The sequence below is a fragment of the Dreissena polymorpha genome, chromosome 5 (genome assembly GCF_020536995.1).
Source record: "Dreissena polymorpha isolate Duluth1 chromosome 5, UMN_Dpol_1.0, whole genome shotgun sequence".
Lineage (NCBI taxonomy): Eukaryota > Metazoa > Mollusca > Bivalvia > Myida > Dreissenidae > Dreissena > Dreissena polymorpha.
In genome coordinates this window covers 81,533,897-81,556,571 of record NC_068359.1, presented here as the reverse complement: position 1 = coordinate 81,556,571, position 22,675 = coordinate 81,533,897, and the positions used below count along the sequence as shown (strand labels likewise).

The following is a 22,675-nucleotide window of genomic DNA, read 5'->3' as shown; positions in this document are numbered from 1 at the left end:
TAGAAGAAAATTAAAACACCTGATAGCAATGTATTAACTCAGATAATTATCCCCCGCCATAGGGATATTGTTTTGGCGTTGTCCGTCCGTCCGTCTTTTCGTCCGTCTTTCCGTCCGTCTGGAGCCATATCTTGGAAGTGCTTTGGCGGATTTCATTGAAACTTGGTATGAGTATATATATGGATAAGAGAATGATGCACCCCAAATCGCATTGTAAACCATCTCTTAATAACGGAGAAATTGCCTTTTGTATATTGAAAAAATGCTTTTGTTGTGTGTCCGGAGCCATATCTTGGAAATGCTTTGGCGGATTTCATTGAAACTTGGTAGGAGTATATATATATTATATATCAGTAAGAGGATGAGGCACGCCATATGGTATTGTACACCATCTGTTAATAACGGAGTTATGGCCTTTGGAATCTTGAAAAAAATGCTTTTTTGAGTGTCAAATATAACACCTTTGTGTCCAGAAGCATATTTGCGGGGGATATCAATTCAACGAATTTGCTTGTTGTACATAGTTTTCCTCAAAAGGCAATTCATATATACCCACTTTGAATAGGTGTGTATGTGGGGAAACTAAAATCACTTAGTCAATGTGTCTGTTTGTTGGTCTGTAATACTTTACATTTCCAGAAAACATTTCTTTTAACCCATACTGTTCCAAATACACGAATTTCTGTTAAATATCCAGGCCTTTTCCGCTCCATTTTGGGAAAACGCCACACTGGAATTTTGGGAATTTTGCGTCGTGAAAAACCCCATTTTGGGAAAAAAATTAATCGCAAATAATTGGGGAAAATAATCGCATGTAAATAGTGTTTCTTATATTTCAAAGAAGCCGTTAATTGTTAAATAACGACTATTTTGATAACATATTATTAAAATTTTACAAAATATTATGAACATATGTGATAAGTGCAGGTTTTTTTTATCTGATTTTGGGGGAAATGCCTAGCCTTTTTTGAGGTGAAAAAAATCGTGCGAAACACCGGTTTTGGAGAAAAGAACGAAAGTCTTAAATAATCAATTATACATATTTTACTGTTTTTAAAACAAATTCAAGGCAACAGATAATTTAATTATGCAATATTTTTATGGGGGTATATTGTTTTGCAAATGTCGGTCGGTTGGTCCGTCCAACAGATAGTTTCCGGAATGCCGCCTTCGAAGAAAAGGGGGTATATTGTTTTGCACATGTCGGTCGGTCAGTCGGTCTGTCCGTCCACCAGATGGTTTCCGGATGATAACTCAAGAACGCTTAGGCCTAGGATCATGAAACTTCATAGGTTCATTAATCATGACTGGCAGATGAGCCCTGTTGATTTTCAGGTCACTAGGTCAAAGGTCAAGGGTCAAGGTCACAGTGACTCAAAACAGTAAAATGGTTTTCGGATGATAAATTTAGAATAATTAGGCCTAGGATCATGAAACTTCATAGGTACATTGATCATGACTGACAGATGACCCCTATTGATTTTCAGGTCATTAGGTCAAAGGTTAAGGTCACAGTGACTCGAAACAGTAAAATGGTTTCCGGATGATAACTCAAGAATGCTCATGCCTGCGATCATGAAACTTCATAGGTACATTAATCATGACTGGCAGATGAGCCCTATTGATTTTCAGGTCACTAGGTCAAAGGTCAAGGTCACAGTGACTCAAAACAGTAAAATGGTTTTCGGATGATAACTCAAGAATGCTTACGCCTAGGATCATGAAACTTGATAGGAACATTGATCATGACTGGCAGATGACCCCTATTGATTTTCAGGTCACTAGTTCAACGGTCAAGGTCACAGTGACTCAAAACAGTAAAATGGTTTCCGGATGATAATTCAAGAATAATTAGGCCTAGGATCATGAAACTTCATAGGTACATTGGTCATGACTGGCAGATGGACCCTTTTGATTTTCATGTCACAAGGTCACAGTGACTCGAAACAGTAAAATGGTTTCCGGATGATAACTCAAGAATGCTTAGGCCTAGGATCACGAAACTTCTTAGGTACATTGATCATGACTGGCAGATGACCCCTATTGAATTTCAGGTCACTAGGTCAAAGGTCAAGGTCACAGTGACTCGAAACAGTAAAATTGTTTCCGTATTATAACTCAAGAATACTTAGGCCTAGGATCATGAAACTTCATAGGTACATTTATCATGACTGGCAGATGATCCCAATTGATTTTCAGGTCACTAGGTCAAAGGTCAAGGTCACAGTGACAAAAAACGTATTTACACAATGGCTGCATCTACAACTGACAGCTTATATGGGGGAATGCATGTTTTACAAACAGCCCTTGTTCTATTTTGTACACTGGATCAGGTTAACTTATATATTTAAAGGTTAAAAAAAATAATTTGGAATTGGGATTTTTTTTTTCAATTGGGAAAAAAACAACCAGATTTGCATTGGGAATGGGGCCGAATTTCGGACCCGTGGCATAGGGCGGAAAAGGCCCTACATTCAAAAACAAAGGGGCATTTAGTGTTTATCCCATGCGCATGTCTTTGCAAGTTTGATAGAGAAAACATAGTGGGTCTGTACACATCTTTTAACGCGTCGTAACATTTCTTATAATTGTTCCTATCGGCATAGCTTTCAACGGCTTTTTTTCTGATCAAAGCATCTTGTATCTGACATAGTTTATGCTTATTTTGTTGAAGGCATCATTCCTGGCTACGGACTTTGGGTTTCTGAGGTAGGCTTTGTGGAGGTGGTGTTTCTCATCCAATAACTGTTTAATGTCCTCTCATCAAACCAGTCCTTGTGTTTCTTGCCCCAAGGGTGTCTGTGGTTGTAGCATAAATCAGCTTTCTGAGTAATGCCCAATCCAACGCGCTTCCAGAGCATTTACAAAGGAAAGCTTGCAGCTGGCAGTCTTTAACTTGGCAATGTTCATCCCGCCTGTAACTCTTTCTCAAGATAACAGAGTCAATAAGATACTGGTGGGTTGAGCGAGGATGCATCCATGACGGTCGGTAACGGGTGTGAAGGGGCAAGATAGTGTTTGTGATTAGAAGTTCATGCTCATCACATGTCTGGAGAAAAAAAAGACCATTGTGGTTGCAGCGGACCACTCCATGGTGTCCAAGGACTCCTTTCTAGTCCATGCCAACTCTTGGGTTGAAGTCAATTAAACGTTTAGCTTGTCTCAAATAAACATTATTTGATTATTTTGGTCACCTGTTATGTTTATCTTATTGATATACAAATAAAGCGGTTTATCTTATTGATATACAAATAAAGCGAATTAAGACTTATTAAAGTTACTTCTTGTAATTTGGGTAATTACAGGATATTATAGTTATTAAAGTAATAACATAGTCAGTGCCAGTATTTAGTTGTAAGTTTTTTTTAAATGATTGTCATTAAAGATAAGGTCAGATTAACCGAAGGTTTCTCGTCGCAAAAAAGTGGCGACAACTTTTTTGGGTGTCAGTGAAAACCCTGCATCACCAGCAAAGATAGCAAGTTTGACTGGTTGGTAAAATCAGTTTAAATTTTAAATTTAAATAATCTATCAAAGTAAAACAAACATGAACTAGTTCGCATTTTTTAGCATATTAATTTCCTAATACAGTAGACTCTTTGTAAACCGGACGGTCTCGGGACCGGCCTGATCGTCCGGTTTTCAGAGAGTTCCGGTTTACCAAGAGTTTTCATATTGCCGAAATATACATGGTATGCATTGTGTTCAGAATCACATAAAAATAAAACAAACCATATACATTTACATGTACCATGTGATAACTGTACGCAGGTACTGATGATGTTAATTGCACTCTTAAAAAATGTGTTTTTAATCGATTAAAAGCAAAAAAAATCCATACTGACTTGTTTTGATTAATCCCAAAGCAAGCATGGTGCTTTATACATGTACGTACGTGGCATTTGTCATATAGGCGAGTGACGACACAAATAAGATTGTTGTAGATACACGATTTATTATTCAATAATACATGTACCACATTTCATAAAACATACACACAAGCAAAAGACAGGGTTATAATTATTTTTTAAGATATTCATAATCTCAAAACCTACTAATTCTTGAAGTTTACGATTTCACGAAAAAGTCCAAGATCACTCTGAGATGGTTTTGGTTTAGCTGTTGATTCCGTGATGAGCTTTATCTTATCCTCTACCGTAAGCTCTACACGTCTGCGTTTAGCTGGAGGCTGCAACATTTTAGATGTGTTCGAAATTAGTAAACGGCAATGAATGAATTTGCATACAGATGGATGGATATTTAACAGTCATATATCTGACAAACAAACAAACAACAATTTTAGCGTTAAAAACATGGCTTTAAGATCTTTTAAAATACCCGAGAAGATCACAAGAAAGTGATCTTCGCAACGGCATGCATTAATTTTTTAATTAAATTGTTTATCATAGGCGATAATAAATAATTAATAAAAGGATCGAGTCAATCACTTTTTGGTGTTACCACACGTCTATTATAGACATTCACAGTTTGTTTTACATTACTTAATCGGACTCCCATAGCGCGGTAACAACTTGACACATTTATGGTATGTTTAATCCGATTGTCGATAATTGCGCGAGCAAAATGTGTGACACCACACTCGCTGTGCTGACTAGGTATTGTTATTTTCACGCCTCGGGCATCTTGAGAATTTAGACCGTCCGATATACACAATGTATTTTACGTTGAAAATGACCAAATTTACGGAGATACCCGTCTGGTTTCCGGTTTTCAGAGAGTTCGGTTTATTCAACATTTTTTAACAAAGAAATAGAAGGAGAAAATACGGGACTGGCCCGAATCTCCGGAATAGGGAGAGTTCCGGTATTCAGATAGTCCGGTATTGGCAGAGTCTACTGTATATTTTTTCTGACACGAGGTCCGACAGTTTTGGGAATTATCCCAGACCTCAGCAAATTTTATCGGAAATGTCCGCGGTCCGAAGTCTTTTGCTTGGGTTGAAACTTGAGCTCTATACTATCGCTATTTTAGATCACACTCTGTTTTTCCAAAAAATAGAGGATCTGTTTTGTCAACCGTAACGGAGAACAAAATTGTCAAAAAATGCTATATTTGATAATTATTTATGGAAAAAGGGAAGAAATAATATGATAAATGGAATATTATGTGAGTTTTGGATAAAGATCAAGTTTATCATGCGAAGCTCGAACCATGGTAGCACTCGGCAAGCCTCGCGTGATAATGGTTCTAAGCCTCGCATGATAAACTTGATCTTTATCGAAAACTCACATAATATTCTCTATTTATGTTCTCATAACTGCATTTATCATATTGATCTTTTTATGATTGATAGTATAAATAAATAGGCATTTTCACCTGTTTTGAAGGGTGTTTGGAGGGAAAAAAAACACTGTTGCAAATTTTTTAATTCAGCAACACAAATATAATAGGCATTTTGTAAACGTTTGTTAATTATGCAGAATATTTATGTTCGCCATTTGCTGTTATGAATGTGTTTTAATAATGCACTTTACTTTCAGTCCATTTGATGTCAACAGACATACTTTGATTACGGATGATATAGACTCTGCCTATGGTGAGTGGTGCAAATGAAAGAATGCATGAAAGTCAATTAACACTTCGCATGCTGGGATATTTGTCGTCTGCTAAATTGGTGTCTGCTGAATTTCTAAAATAATCATTTTCTTCACTTTTTTTCAAAAACCTAAACCAGAATAGCAAACAGTTTGGATCCTGATCAGACGCAATGTTTTGTGGCATCTGATCTGGATCCAAACTGTTTGCAAAGGCCTTTAAAATTCGGTTCTAGCGCTAAAAAGGTTAATTGTAGTTTCATGTAACCTCTTTGAATTCTAACTAAACTCATGACAAAACTTGACCCTGAGAATGAATTTTTTAGCTCACCTGATTGCTCAGGTGAGCTTTTGTGACCGGTCTTTGTCCGTCATATGTCCGTATGTCCGTCCGTCTTTCCGTTAACATTTGCTCGTAAATACTCTATAGGCCACATTTCTTGTCCCATCTTCATGAAACTTGGTCAGAAGCTTTGTCCCAATGAAATCTCGGCCGAGTTCGAAACTGGGTTGTGACGGGTCAAAAACTAGGTCACTAGGTAAAAAAAACACAAAAACTTGTAAACACTGTAGAAGTCACGTTTCAAGCCCAATTTTCATGTTACTTTGTCAAAATATTTGTCTTGATGATATCTTGGATGAGTTCAAAAGTGGTTCCGATCCGTTGAAAAACATGGCCGCCAGTGGGCGGGGCAGTTTTCCTTGTTTGGCTATAGAGAAACCTTGTAAACAATCTAGAAGTCACAATTTTTGCCCAATCATCATGAAAGTTGGTCAAAACATTGGTTAAATTGATGTCTCGGACGAGTTCGAAAATGGTCGAGATCGGTGAAAAAACATGGCCGTCAGTGGGCGGGGCATTTTTCTCTATATGTATATAGCGGCAGTTTTCCCTATTTGACTATTGAGAAACATTGTAAGCACTCTAAAAGTCACAATTTTTGCCCAATCATCATGAAAGTTGGTCAAAACATTGTTTTTATTGATATCTCGGACGAGTTTGAAAATGGTCGGGATTGGTGAAAAAACATGGCCGCCAGTGGACGGGGCATTTTTCTCTATATGTATTTAGTGAAAACGTGAACACAGTAGAGGTCACATTTTTGGCCCAATTTTCATGAAATTTGCTCAGAACATTTGTTTCCTTGATATGAGAGTTGAGTTCAAACATGATTCTGGTCAGTTGAATAACATGGCTGCTGGAAGTTGGGCAGTTTTCTCATTATGCCCCCCTTATTTCGAAGAAGAGGGGGTATATTGTTTTGCTCATGTCGGTCCGTCCGTCCACCAGATGGTTTCCGGATGATGACTCAAGAGCGCTTATGCCAAGGATCATGAAACTTCATAGGTACATTGATCATGACTCGCAGATGAACCCTATTGATTTTCAGGTCACTAGGTCAAAGGTCAAGGTCGCGATGATCCGAAATAGTAAATGATTTCCGGATGATAACTCAAGAACGCTTATGCCTAGGATCATGAAACTTCATTGATACATTGATCATGACTCGCAGATGACCCCTATTGATTTTCAGGTCACAAGGTCAAGGTCACGGTGACCCAAAGCAGTAAAATGGTTTCCGGATGATAACTCAAGAACGCTTATGCCTTGGATCATGAAACTTCATAGATACATTGATCATGACTCGCAGATGACCCCTATTGATTTTCAGGTCACTAGGTCAAAGGTCAAAGTCACGGTGACCTGAAATAGTAAAATGGTTTCTGGATGATAACTCAAGAACGCTTATGCCTAGGATCATGAAACTTCATAGGTACAATGATCATGACTCGCAGATGAACATTATTGATTTTTAGGTCACTAGGTCAAAGGTCAAGGTCACGGTGACCTGAAATAGTAAAATGGTTTCTGGATGATAACTCAAGAACGTTTATGCCTAGGATCATGAAACTTCATAGGTACAATGATCATGACTCGAAGATGACCTCAATTGATTTTCAGGTCACTAGGTCAAAGGTCAAGGTCACGGTGACCTGAAATAGTAAAATGGTTTCTGGATGATAACTCAAGAACGCTTAAGCCTAGGATCATGAAACTTCATAGGTACAATGATCATGACTCGCAGATGAACATTATTGATTTTTAGGTCACTAGGTCAAAGGTCAAGGTCACGGTGACCTGAAATAGTAAAATGGTTTCTGGATGAAAACTCAAGAACGTTTATTCCTAGGATCTTGAAACTTCATAGGTACAATGATCATGACTCGCAGATGACCATTATTGATTTTTAGGTCACTAGGTCAAAGGTCAAGGTCACGGTGACCTGAAATAGTAAAATGGTTTCTGGATGATAACTTAAGAACGCTTATGCCTAGGTTCATGAAATTGTATTGGTATATTGATCATGACTCGCAGATGACCCCTATTGATTATCAGATCACTAGGTCAAAGGTCAAGGTCACAGTGCCAAAAAAGTATTCACACAATGGCTGTCAAGGTCACGGTTACTCAACTTAGAAAAATGGTTTCCGGATGATAACTGAAGAATGCTTATGCCTAAGATCATGAAACTTCATAGGTACATTGATCATGACTCGCAGATGAAGTAATGATGAAACTTGACCAGGATGTTTGTCTGGACAATATCTAGGTCAAGTTTGACAATTGATAAAGATTGAATGAACCGAATCCTCTCAGGTGAGCGATCTAGGGCCATCTTGGCCCTCTTGTTTAAAGATTGTTATGTTTACTTTGATAATGGTCAATGGTATTCCACCAGTTAAAACTGTTAATCTTTGTTATATTGAAATATATTGAATCCGAATTTTGGACACCATTAAGCACTGGTTCTACCCAGGAAAACGGACTTGAGTGTCTTATTCATTCAATGCAATCAAGATGATGAAAAATTATTTTCAAACTTAAAATAACTGATGGCAATTCTTTACCAGATGTTCATGTTATTGTCCAACAAAAATATTTATAATAACTTGTAATTTTGATTATGAGGATTCTAAATATTTGCCCAAGCCACTTCTTCAACAATACATTAATGTTAGATCTTAATAATAAATAGAACGGGCTGTAGCATTTGCATGTACATGTATGTAGGTTGAAATTGTTGTGAAAGTATTTACAAATCATAAGATTTATGTACATAGAGGCTATCTACTATATATCTAACTTAAAACTGCATATTTAAACACTCTGAAAATATAGCAGTTTGAAGAAAGGATATTCTTTATGATTAGTCAAATGTCTCAGGTCAGGATTGGATGTTGAACACTGGGCCTATCATTATTTATTATATTATTGTATTCATTAGTATTTATTATACAAACCGATTGTTAATAGACTTAAATCTAAAGATGAATAATATTCTTAAAACTCTTCAAGAAAAATCCCTCATTGATATAAGTACCATTTTTTGCCTGTATATTATCCAAGCTTTGACATATTGTTATTGAGTAGAATACTATTCTTTATTATTAAGTCTGATAATTGGTTGGTGAATACTGGTCATGGACTTTTAACCCTTTTCCACTTAGATACGTATTTTGACGCATTTGTAGTCCTTAGAAAGTTACATTTAATTAAAGACATTTCTTACTAGATTAAAGTTTTAGATGCTTCATTCCCAACCCTTTGATACTGATGAGCAGAAAACATAAAACCTGTACAAACTGCGAGTTACTCGCAGGCTGTTCTGGTTTTATGTTGTTTGCACATAGCCATTTTTACTTTGCTTCTAAATGGGAAAGATTTAACTAGCTGGTTTCTGAATTTGTAAGTTTGGCTTCAGGTTTACATGACTACCAGTGTACGATGGACATCAGGACAGCTAGGCAGTCAATATGGAGTCAACAGTTCTCGAATCTGTCATGTAAAAAAGAGTCCATAGGTATGATTCTGTCAGTATTTGCTGTTTAACAGAAACTATGTGGTGTAGTGGATATGATGTCCGCCTAGCAAGCGGAAGGTCACGGGTTCGATCCCCATTGTGGTAGCGTTCTTTAGATTTCCCCCATAGACACCAAGTACTGGTTCTAGTCCCAGGAAACGGACTCGAGAGCGTTTCAAATAAGTCTTAAGCTTTCTATGCAATCGAGCTAAAATAAATAGGTTTAAACTAAACAGAAACTATTTCATAACTGTTAAGTTTGGAATACATATAATACACATTTCTGAAATGATGATAAAACTGCAACATGCTTATAAATTGAGATAAATGAAGTAGAGAAAATGTTTTGGCTGAAAAAAGTGAGGATTATATATACGCTCAAAAAATATCCTTAAGGGCAGACTTAAGATTGCATGGAGTTTTTGTTAGAACACGACAAACATTCTACAGATAACTTGAGTAATATCCTTGGAGTTGTAAAGTTCCGGGGCATTTACCTTAAAATGTCTGAAGCACGTAAATGTTGATAACATTATAAATATTTTATCATTTATTTATCATTTTGTAAGCAGAAATCATTAAATTTCACAAATGAAAATGCAATCTTAAATACAACTCAATTTAAGATATTTCTTAGCAGCTTTGTGGATATGGGCCCAGAGTATTATAATACATGTATAAAGGTGGCATCAGACTGGTATCATGCATTCAAATTAACAGGTAAATATTTAATTATTTTTATGTCCCCCAGTCTATACCGCGGCACATATTGTTTTTGCCCTGTCTGTTTGTTGGTTTTTTTGCGTCAAACTTTGCTTCAGATTTCATCTGTCAAGGTCAAAGGTCAAATATATGGGGGGGGGGACATAATGTTTCACAAACACATCTTGTTTTCTTTGAAATTGAAATCCTGTTGATGAGGTTGACGTGGTCGAATGATGATTTTTAAAAGTGGTTTCTAATCACTGTCATTTTTTATAAATTTAGTATAGAAAGTTCGCACATGTATCCGGTCACGGCATTTGAAAGGTTAACCTCATTCTGGGTAAAACAATGCTTACTTCATCTCAGATAAGTCTGTGCAGTTTGCCCAGGCTTATCAGGGACGACACTTTCTGCTTTTGTGGACTTTTGTGTTTAAAGCGAGTTTGTTTGTTTTTCAAGAAAATCCAGTTGAGGCGAACATTGTTGTCCCTGATTAGCCTGTGAAGACTGCATAGGCTTACATAAGATGCCAGTTTACGCACATGCATTAAGCCCGGTTTTCCCAGAGCAAGGCTCATATACACTCAAACCTGGTTTCAGGGGGTTCCCAGTTTGCCGTATTTCCCCTGATCAGAAAGGACCATCACTGTGATCATGTGATCCTGCAGAAGAGGCTCCAGTTTCCATGGAAAACAGACGCCTTTAAGGGCATTCTTGAGGTATCGACTTGACCCTTTACCACCCAGATACGCATTTTGATGCTTTTGCAGTTCTGTAGAAAATCATATCAAATTAAAGACCTTTCTTGCTATATTCAAGTTTTGACGGCTTCATTTTCAACCCTGATATACTAATAAGCAAACAGCATAAAACCTTAACATCCTGCGAGTAACTCGCATGCTCTTCTTGTTTTATTCAGGTTGCGTAGAGCCATTTTCACTTTTGAGTCCTGAGCTGGAAAGGGCTCATGAAACAATTGTGTGTATGAGCTTTAATTAGCGGTAATAATATAACATTTACTAGTTTTTATGACCCTGCCATAATAATAGTGAAAGGGCTGTAGGATTTACCGCGTTTTCCATGTAAAATAGATGACTTCAAGGGCATATTTGAGGTAATGACTTAAGAAACAATTTGGTTGATGATCTGTGTGTTATTTAAAGTTTATAAGGTATTGCTGTGCCAGAGGCTGCATTATGTGTTGACCTTGAGTGTTGCCCAGTATTTCTACCTGATTAACTTTACACAACTCACGAAAATTGGGACGAATTTTTAATTATATCTGCACTATCCAGCTATAAGATTTTAATAATTGAAGTCATATCAAATTTGGTGTGGTCTTTTGCTATTTGGGAGGGAACTCGAGTACCCGAAGAAAATCCCACCTTCCTGATACGGCAAGCACTTATTAAGCTTACATGGCCCGGGGGCGGGGATTGGACCCGGGTCACCTAGGTGAGAAGCGTGCTTACCAACCACTGCCCTTATGCCCTTATGAGTCACATCACATTAGCTTGAGTAGTTATGATGTAGAGGATATGTGTTAGATTGGGTGGAATATCGATTTTAATTCACGAGTGAACATAGAAAATTATATTTTCACGAGTGGCGCATATTTTTCTATGATCACGAGTGAATTAGGATCGATATTCCACCCAATCCAACAAATTTTCTTTTTATTTTATGCTCACAAATTAATATTTTTATACGTTTGCCAATCCGTTCATATCAATGTCCCTTTGGGCGCCCCAAAATATCATTACCGCTTTTACAATAAGCGTTGCAAATAGTTCACAAGAAAACAAACGTTAAACAACTTTTTTGTATTTACAATGCAACACATATCAAGTAAAAAGAAAAAAAACAACACCGATAACATCATTTAAAAAATAAATAATCATATGATGACACAATTTGTTTATGTCATGTTGTGGTATAAATATGCGGAGTCTATTTATAGCGTAAATAACATTAACAGTTAACAGTGTGTACATGTTTGTGGAAGTTACTCCGTATGTTGATATAAATATTCATCGAAGAGTTCTCGCTCTTGGTGGAAGAATGTGTGGGGGTCACAATGGGGTAAACAAAAAGTGGCGGTAAAACAGTGAAAATTATCGATAATTTTCACTGATAATTTTCACTGTTTAACAGTGAAATTATCAGTTTTAATTCACTAATATTTCTCTATAAACCACCGGAAAGCATAAAATAAATGACTTTTACCACTTGATATCGCCCTGCCCTGATAATGCCTAAAGGACATATAGTATTGACACCATTCCATACAACAGTTTCATGCTGCAAAGCTGCTATTATAAATATTGTTCTTAATGTACAAGTTTTAAAAAAATACTAATTTTGACGTGCTTGTAGTCCCTTAGAAAGTTAAATTTAATTAAAGATCTTTCTTACTTAATTCAAGTTTTTTTAAGGCTTCATCTCCAACCCTTACATACTGATGAGCAGCAAACAGCATAAAACCTGAACAGACTGCGAGTTTCTTGCAGGCTGTTCTGGTTTTATGCTGTTTGCACATGGCCATTTTCACTTTGCTTCTAAATGGGAAAGGGTAAATGGTCAAACTATAAAAGACTGCACTGTTATCTGGGATATAACAATTCTGAGGCTATCTTGCTGTATTGTTCTGTATGTTGGCTTTGTTCTTGGAAAACTGGGCTTAACGCATGTATGTTAAGTATTGTCCCAGATTAGCCTGTGCATTCAGACATTATGTTGTTTGTAGGTTATTAAAAAAATATGATATGACGGCTTTTGTTACGCAACAAGTTTTATAGAAACTGGTTAATTTTTGGAGTTATAAACCAGATCTGTGTTTTCAGGACGTTGTTTGGATGGACCTTGTTGTCTTGGATGAAAGACAAGAACCATTCTGGTGTATAAGGTATGATAGAATATCAAAGAATTTTTGCCTATGAAAGTTTCAACATATTTTGTAAACACTAGTTGCCTTAATTATTTCTGTTAATATTTATTCAATTTGAAACTTGCGTAATATAATTGACAAATGAAAACCTGCATTTGTAATAGGCCTTTAATGCAATTTAAGCCTGTGTTGATAAGGCAAGCTTTCAGGATATAAGATCTAGTTGGCTTATAGTATAAATATTTGGGGTTGAGGTTTATTGTTTAGAATATGTGTTTAGCCACTAATGTTGGAAGTATTTTGAAAAGTAATTGTTAATACATTTAGTTGACATAATCAATTTATACATGTATCTGTAACATTTGCTTGAATTTAAGGCCTTTTACTACAATGTCTGTTCTTTTATTTCAGTTCACTATGTGAGATAGAATGCAAAAAACTTGTGTCTAGTAAGTACTGATACTGTGTGGAAATTCTAAAATGGTAGACAATAGAATCTTACACAACTTCCTTATTAAATTATTTGAAAAGGCAAATACGATAATAAAAATGCATTTTATTTTTGGTTTATATAACAGGTTGTGGTAAAAATTGAATCTTGCAAAACAAAGAATTTACTTAAGCTTATTACTCATTATAAATGTGTATTGTTGTCTATATTATACAGTATTTTGAATGCTTTTTAAATGGCATACTTGCGCTTCTAGTATTTTAAATAAACACTTTTCAGATCATGACTTTGATTATTCGGGCCAGGATGCCTATATCATGACCTATAAAGATGATCGAGGAAAACTTGAAGCTCTAATGAATAAGGTGAGTTTTTGTATTTCCCTATGAAGTCTTATGTTAAGCTTATGTATTTCCCTGTGAAGTCTTGAGTTGAGCTTTTTTATTTCCCTGTGAAGTCTTAAGTTAGAGTTGAGCTTTTTTATTTCCCTTTGAAGTCTTAAGTTAAGCATTTGCATTTCCATATGAAGTCTTAAATTAAGCTTTTGTAGTTCCCTGTGAAGTTTTAAGTTGAGCTTTTGAATTTCCTTGTGGAGTCTTAAGTTAATCTTTTATATTTCCCTGTGAAGTCTTAAGTTGAGCTTTTGAATTTCTTAGTGAAGTCTTAAAGTGAGTCTTTGTATTTCCCTGTGAAGTCCTAAGTTAAGCTTTTGTATTTCCTTGTAAAGTCTTAAAGTCAGCTGTTATATTGCCTTTTAAAGTCTTATCATCAGTGCATGTTGTTATTGTGGCTTATAACAGAACTCTTTTAAAGAAATGATGTTCCATAGTATAAGTATCTATCTATATGTAGAAGTAGGTACTTCTTGTCATTGCAGTTTACACAAAATAGTTTTTTAATTGCTAATTTATAGCTTTTTTAACAATCAAAATATTTGATAAAGCGCTATTCTTTTTAAATCCGGTGTTATCAAGTGGTAGAACGCTATGACTTGCATATATGTATAATGTTATTGTCATAACTAATTATTTGTGTTCCTTATATCTTTGCAGACAGATAATGACCTTTACTTCATGACCCAGTTAAACATGAAACTCTCCCTGGACGCAATCAACCAGTGGTTTGGAACAAGTTATAGATGATCAAGGGGAAAGATCATCAACAATAAAAATTATAATCTGAGAATCAAGTGCCTAATGCTATACATGATCATAAATTGCAATTGCTTAGTCTGTTATAAAACAGCCTCGTCATAAAAACATTATTGATTCCTGTCTTAGTCTTTAAAATGGACCAGTTCACATTTGTCTGAAACAGTGGCTATTTTAATTATTTTAATTAGGTCTCAAAATAATTTACTTTATGTTTCATATTTTGGCAGGTTTCATATTAATTATTGCATAGAAATAAGTGCTTACAATAATGTATTAGTCAATATCAGCTAATAAGAAGCTGATAAATTGTGAACAAAAAGCAATTTTAAAGTAAAAATAATATATTAAAAAGCAAATAGACCTTTAAAAGTAAATGGATTTACTTGATATACTTTTGGAATATGATCCCTGTAATAAGCACATTGAAATGTTGAAGAATATAAAAGATTGGACAGTTATTTAGTTAATAAATGTTTAAAGATTGTTACTCATACCAATTTACATATGGTAAAATGAGCCAATAGCAAAAATTACTTTTATTTACATTTAAGTTATTGACATGTTGAAGAAAACTGACTCAAGGGTTTTCATTGAAAATGTGGTTATTGAACACTGACTGTCATCGCATCCAATTCAACTTAAATCAAATGTAAGTGGTTCCCAACAAATTTACTTCTTTATTAAACTAATAAATGATGTCTTCATTCTAGAATGACTTTCAAGTAAGATTAAAAGTGATATAATAATCTGCATCATATTGTTTGCGTAGTTCTCGCAGTAAATAGTAGATCAATGTAAGTTGATAAATTGATACTAGATGCTCTTTGGTCTGTAAATGTGGATGCACATTGATGTGAGTTAAATTTCACGGCTGGCACAGTTCTAATTATTTTAAATAGGTATGCTGAATTTATATGAGATACATACTTGTGTATACTTGTTTCAAGTTCAGCATATGTTTTAAAATAAACATTATTTTTTGTTGGTTAATGTCAAATAAATTATTAAAATAAGTTTTGGATTTTATGGAAAAATACTCAAGGTTATAATTACACCATTTACATAAATATCTTAAGTGTGTAACTGATTCTGTCAAACTGCATGGAAACAAATGATCAGATACAGACCAAACAACCTCAAGTTTCGTAACATGAAATACAAGAGCAAATTGCTTGATGTATGCTAGTGACATCAAAGAATATTACTTTTCATTGTTCAGTATTTTTAAGTAAAAGGTATCCATTCCTTTTTATATGCCAGCTTCGAATGATTGACATTTTGTGAGACAAGGGCAATTTCCAGAATCAGTCACTTAAATGAAAACCAAACCATTTTCTTTTCATGTGCCTTATATAAAATGTTTAAACACACAGTTATATTAAATCCTTCATTATTATTTATATATAATCAACAAATAGCACATTTATGTACACAACCTTTATTTTCTTAATCAATTACACATATGAGACAAATGCATATATTTAGTTAATTACTTGAAGCAGCATGCATTGTGTGACTTGCACAGTTCTTAAGGCACCGTGGGTCAAGTCAAGATGGCATATTAGGGGATATGCTTGTAAAATATTTTGGCTGTGCTTTGTGAAAAGGGGGTTTAATGCATGTGCGTAAAGTGTCGTGCCAGACTAGCCTAAGCAGACCCCACAGGCTTATCAGGGATGGCACTTTCCGCTTTTATGATATTTTTCGTTGTTTTTTTTATTGATAACTATGTGCAAAAATACGTCACTATATTTTTTAAGGTATACAGTCATTCAGTGTGTTTTTTTCTATAAGTAATGAAACTGAAAAGAGAAAAACATGGTACTTTTCAGTAAATAAAATTTCAGCAAGTGCTGTCACTGTAAGTGTCAAATGCCCCTGATTTAATGCTTTTTGACCAACACGTATGATATTGACCTTAAAAGTTGGGAAAAACAAATTTATAAATTGAAACAAGAGTGCCTGAAAGGCCCAAAGTCGCTCACCTGAGATTCAAAGGAACTGACCTATTCTGTGCAGCCCAAGATGTCATTAGATAAAAAAAATTCTTACCAACTTTCATGACTAGTGAACACCCTGGCATCCACGTTTTTCAACAGACCAGAACCATTTTCATACACATCCAAGATATCATTTAAACAAGTATACTGACAAAGTTTCATGAAGATTCATAAGTCCATATAAGGAAAATTGCCCCGCCCACTTACGGCCATGTTTTTCAAGCAACTGGAACCATTTTCGAACTTGTCAAAAATATCATTGGGACAAATCTTCTGACAAAGTTTCATGATGATCATACAATAAATATGGCTTCTAGAGTGTTAACAAGGTTTAACTATAGATATATAAGGAAAAATGCCACGCCCCCTTGGCAGCCATGTTTTTCCAACAACCGGATTCATTTTCGAACTCATCCAAGATATCATTGGGACAAATCATCTGACCAAGTTTCATGATGATCGGACAATAAATGTGGCCTCTAGAGTGTTAACAAGGTTTTACAAAAGCATGATATATAGCCATATTAGGAAAAATGCCCCGCCCCCTGGTGGCCATGTTTTTTAAGCAACTAAAACCATTTTCGAACTCATCCATGATATCATAATGACAAATCTTTTGACCAAGTTTCATGAAGATCGGAAAATAAATGTGGCCTCTAGAGTGTTAACAAGGTTTTACTATAGCCATATAAGGAAAAATGCCCCGCCCCCTGGCGGCCATGTTTTTCAACCAACCGGCATCATTTTTTAACTTGTCCAAGATATTATTAGGATGAATCTTCTGACCAAGTTTCATAAAGATTGGACAATAAATGTGGCCTCTAGAATGTTAACAAGATTTTACTATAGCCATATATAGCCATATAAGGAAAAATGCCCCGCCCCTTGGCAGCCATGTTTTTCAAGCAAACGTAACCATTTTCGAACTCATCCAAGATATCATTGAGACCAATTTTCTGACCAAATTTCATGAAGATTGAATAATAAATGTGGCCTCTAGAGTGTTCACAAGGTTTTACGATAGCCATATATATCCATTTAAGGAAAAATGCCCCGCCCCTTGGCAGCCATGTTTTTCAAGCAAACGTAACCATTTTCGAACTCATCCAAGATATCATACAGACCAATCTTCTGACCAAATTTCATGAAGATTGGACAATAAATGTGGCCTCTAGAGTGTTAACAAGGTTTTACTATAGCCATATAAGGAAAACTGCCCCGCCCCCCCTGGCGGCCATTTTTTTCACCGATCTGGACCAGTTTTGAACTCGTCCGAGATATCAATAAAAACCAATGTTTGACCAAGTTTCATGATGATTTGGCAAAAATTGTGACTTCTAGTGTTCTCAACGTTTTTCTACAGCCATATAAGGAATACAGCCCCGCCCCCTGGCGGCCATGTTTTTCAACGGATCGGAACCATTTTTGATCTCAACCAACATATCATTTAGACAAACATTTCGACAAAGTTACATGAAGATTGGGCATCAAATGTGACTTCTACAGTGTTCACAAGGTTTTTCTTTTTTTTTATCTAGTGACCTAGTTTTTGACCCAGCATGACCCAGTTTCGAACTCAGTCGAGGTATCAATGGGACAAATATTCTGACCAAATTTCATGAAGATCAGACAATAAATGTGGCCTCTAGAGTGTTCACAAGGCAAATGTTGACGGTGCACGACGCAAGACGTACAAAAGGCGATCACAAAAGCTCACCATGAGCACGTGCTCAGGTGAGCTGAAAATAAACACTTAATCTTAATGTCCTTTCTTCAGATTTGAATTTTCATTTAAATACATTTTACAGATCTAGGGGGTAGGAAAGACAGTATGATAACTTCATGCGTCCATTTAGGGGGCATAAAAGGTATCCCAGCTATATAACACTTGTTAGTACAAAAATAATTAACTAGGTGCCCAGTTAACACAGAGATAGCTTATGTGACCACAAGAAGACTAGAATTGTATATTGGTATACAATATGTAGATATAAATATAAAAAATGTCAAACAAAACCTTCATACAGTTAAATAATTCAATTTTCATATAATATAATAATTGCAAAACAAGCGCACAGTGTAAATATATTTGTAACTATTCAATACATGTATTTACAAGATGCTCTTCAAAATCAGGTAATAAATAGACAACAAAAGGGACAAAATTTAATTGAGGTATTCTAATTTAAAGCCACCCAATCAAAAAAGTACTTAAGAAAAGAAAAACTTATTAATTAATGGCATTAACAACTATGTATGCATAATTAAACCAGAACAGATACATGTATATACAAACATTGAAAAAAATGAAATAACCTCAAGGCATGCCATATTTTTGTGGCAAGTTATTGAAATTAACAAACACTTTATTGAAACAAACATGTATATGGAAAGCTTGGTGAAGATTCAGTGAAAAGTGAAAGAGTGAATTAAGCTTTCTTTGAACAAACAAAGGGCAATTACTCTGCAGTGCCAAATGGGATTTTGCTGGCTATTAAACTTGGCAGCATTTATTGTCAGCAAACCTTTCCACAAAGTAAGGTGATGTTTTTATGAAAACTGCACATTTGGAGAGCTGAAACGGAAAATTTCCTAATTTGTGTACAAATGATGCGCAATAAATCCTAAGTGGGTGGTCATTGAACTTAGCCTTCATTAAATGTCAACATGACATGACATTTGCAGAGTTTGGTAAAGATTCTTTAAAACTGTAAAACTTGAAGGATAGCTCCATGCCCAAACGCTAGGCCTTCTGACAATAATATGTCCCATCACGAGACAGGCATATAAAAATGGAAATCCCTTTACAATTTATGTTACTTCAAAAGAAAGAACAAAATTCCTAACTTTTCGTGGCTCAAAGCAAGTAATATTCTTTAAGGTAGTATGGGAATCCTAGGTACTGGTATTATATCGGATACTTTTCATAACAGTTCCACTAAAGTCCTGAAATTTAGTTAGGCAAGGATTCATTGCTATAAGACATATGTCATAATGTTCTAAAAGAAAAATATTGCCTAGAAAGATACTTAGCTTTTTGGATTGGTTGCATGTTGTTGAGGAATATAACACCATGTGTGCTAGTTACTGTTTAGTAAATAATTTAAAAAAAACAACATTCCAAAACAAATTAACAACCTAAACAATTTAAATTTTCCACAAAAATTGTGTTCATAGTGTTTCTGATTTTCACAACCTGTATTTTTTTTAATTGTACCATCTGTTAATATGGGAAAATGTTATAATTTTGTTAATATTAGTGAACAAAATGTACATAACTGGGTCTTTTTTTTTCAATGTAAAACTATAATGTTTTTTTTTCAATATTAGCTCCACTAGTTAGCTTAACTTCAATTATCTGTGGCCAATAAAAAAAAACTTCCATATACTTGTATGCATAGAATATGACAAGTCTTTGTAATAGAAAGCAAAGACCCAGAAATATTAACATTGAGCAGATTTCCAGCACCGTGAGTATGTATGTAAATCAATGTATCAAATTGTACATAAATAACGACTGCAAAAAGAAACTAAATAAATACGAAACAAGATAATACAATAACATGAAACAGTTTTGAAATACAGATTTTGTGAGGTAAGACATTTTGGTCTCAACATCATATACAATGTACAATGAACTATATGCATATGAATTCCTTGACAAAACTCTAAGAAAGCAATAATTAATGTCTTGTGGTTCAAAAATATAGCTTGAATACCTGCACCCCTTAAATAACATTTCTAACTCACATCAAATGTGTACTTGCAACAAACAAAAATCTACAAGGTCCTGGGTGAAGAATGAAATAATTACACCTAATAAAAAAGTGTTTAAACCTCTGTCACTAGAGAATATTTCAACGCATTTTAAAAGGAATTCTGGTCTTCTGACAGACAATGACCTTTATATCCCTTAATGTCTTACAAATATTTTGCAAGTAAAATATGTGTCACAATTATTTTTTTAAGATTTATATTTCAATGAGAGCAATACATTATATATATATGGGCTATGCTCGGTGAAAAAGTGGTTTAATGCATGTGCGTTAAGTGTCATCCCAGATTAGCCTGTGCAGTCTGCCTAAACTGGATTTTTGCTAAGAAGAGACTTTCTGTAAAGGAAAAATACCATACATATGTAAAGTTTCGTCCCTGATTAGCTATGCGGACTGCACAGGCTAATCTGGGATGGCACTTCACGCACATGCATTATATCCTCTTTTCACAGAGCACGGCCCATATATATTTTACACAAAATGACTGGTGTCTGTCCCTTGAGAGGTATCTCTCACAACTCGTCGTCCACATGAGCATGTCTGGATTTCTTGCGTAATTTCTCACACGCACATTCGCTGTCCTGTCCCTTCGGCTGTTCCACGGCCTCCCACGTATCATCTGGCGCAGACGGCGGGGATTTCAGTCGCTTGGCATATTCCTGTTGAAAAATATTTCTCTCATAAATAACATCAATACCTTATCCCCAATAACAGCAAATCTTATAGTTTCAAGCAAATTTGTTGAATTGATATCCCACACACTAACTGAAAAGTTTGTAAAGGACGGACAGACTGACAACACCAAAACAATCCTCAGCCTTAGGCGGGGGATAGTACAATGTCACACAAAATTGTTAAACAAAGGAGAATAGGCAAATGGTTTGGTTGACACATTGTAAGTAATCTTATTCCTATGATACTTACAACTAACAAGGTAGATTGCCAGTATCTATTGTTAAGGAAGTGGAATAACAACAGGGCATGCACATGGCTTGAATGCATATTTTGGGAACCCAGAATTTTTAAGCATTTTGTTGTAAGCCCCAAAGCGCCACTCATATATTGCACTGTATTATAAAATGTAATTCATACACACACCTAAGTTAAATTAAGTACATATACAGGGCCACAATAGACACACTATGCCTACCTCAAAAAGTTTCACATGGTAGCAAAATATTTCGCCTGGATGCAGTCTATGAAAAGCAAAATCCTGAGCATTTTTGCTAATTTCACGTGCCTGAAATGAGAGAGAATCAATCAAAATTTATACAAACAATACTTCTTAATGGAGAATTTTATCTAAAAAATGTCAAATATCCCTCCCTCATTTACCTGTATATTGAAAATAAATTTGTTAAAAAATATTTGTTTCTCACGTTTCTGTTTTTTTCCAGTTCAGATGATGTAAAAAAATAATCTTGTTTTTCTTTAAATGAGGGTATAAAGATAGAAAATGGTGTCTAGCTGAAGCATTGATGTAAGCCTCCTAAAACGTTTTACATTAAAACAGACAAAAAGATTGACGGATGTGAGTCCTCACAACAGATATTTAAAGGGGACTTTTCACAGATTTTGGCATTTTTTTTAACTCATTGGATCGTAAAAGCTCCAGTAAAAAATCAAGAATAAAATTAAAAAAAGGAAAAGAACATTGCCCGGACCAGGTTTCGAACCAGTGACCCCTGGAGTCCTGCCAGAGTCCTGAAGTAAAAACGCTTTAACCTACTGAGCTATTCCGCCGAGTACACATGCTGAACGTATTTTATACCTTATATAAGCAATCTTCGTAGTTTCACAAAATTAAACGACAAAAACAGAACTCTCCAAATTATTCAATCGTTTCGCGTTGCAACGCTTTATAATTTTTGGTTTTTAAAATCGTCAAAAGATGCATATAATGGCTCTATTAGACCATGGTAAATGTTCAGTATTACTGTTTCCTCACAAATATCATAACTAAAACGAAAATTTGCGATTCTGAAACAACTTTTTTCAATTTTGTCAATTTACCAAAGCGTGAAAAGATCCCTTTAGGTGATTACTTAATTTCCTACCATAATTGCATTTTAGCCCCCTAGAAGACGAATTATCCATTTATAAGAATGTATACACCTTTGAGACACCGTAAAGTGTCTAATTGACAGACAGACAAATGTCTTGGGGGAATCCAGTTTATACTCAGTCATCATTGTTGCTATGGTGTAAATGTTAACCAACAAATACTAGCACCAAGGACACCCTATTAGCATCACGCACAACAACAACTACTTAGCCTCGTTCT

At 35.2% G+C, this 22,675-nt stretch overlaps 2 protein-coding genes across 9 annotated transcripts in view; one reads left to right on the top strand and one right to left on the bottom strand.

Moving 5' to 3' along the window:
- The window catches only part of LOC127832614 (F-box only protein 15-like), a 41,217-nt gene extending 25,209 nt beyond the window's left edge, over positions 1–16,008 (top strand). The window contains exons 10-16 of the mRNA XM_052358140.1: positions 5,502–5,557; positions 9,320–9,418; positions 10,724–10,842; positions 12,967–13,028; positions 13,422–13,459; positions 13,741–13,826; positions 14,514–16,008. Coding sequence (XP_052214100.1) covers positions 5,502–5,557; positions 9,320–9,418; positions 10,724–10,842; positions 12,967–13,028; positions 13,422–13,459; positions 13,741–13,826; positions 14,514–14,603 — 550 coding nt within the window. The 3' untranslated portion in view covers positions 14,604–16,008. The remainder of the gene's footprint in view (positions 1–5,501; positions 5,558–9,319; positions 9,419–10,723; positions 10,843–12,966; positions 13,029–13,421; positions 13,460–13,740; positions 13,827–14,513) is intronic.
- Positions 16,009–16,037: 29 nt separating this feature from the next.
- The window catches only part of LOC127832613 (protein O-glucosyltransferase 2-like), a 209,525-nt gene continuing 202,887 nt past the window's right edge, over positions 16,038–22,675 (bottom strand). For 5 of the 8 annotated variants that reach the window (XM_052358135.1, XM_052358137.1, XM_052358138.1 and 2 more), the window contains 2 exons: positions 21,542–21,631; positions 16,038–21,050 (listed from right to left, as the gene is read on the bottom strand). In XM_052358135.1, coding sequence (XP_052214095.1) covers positions 20,904–21,050; positions 21,542–21,631 — 237 coding nt within the window. In that variant the 3' untranslated portion in view covers positions 16,038–20,903. The remainder of the gene's footprint in view (positions 21,051–21,541; positions 21,632–22,675) is intronic. The other 3 variants (XR_008026990.1, XM_052358132.1, XM_052358133.1) reach the window with 3 other exon arrangements.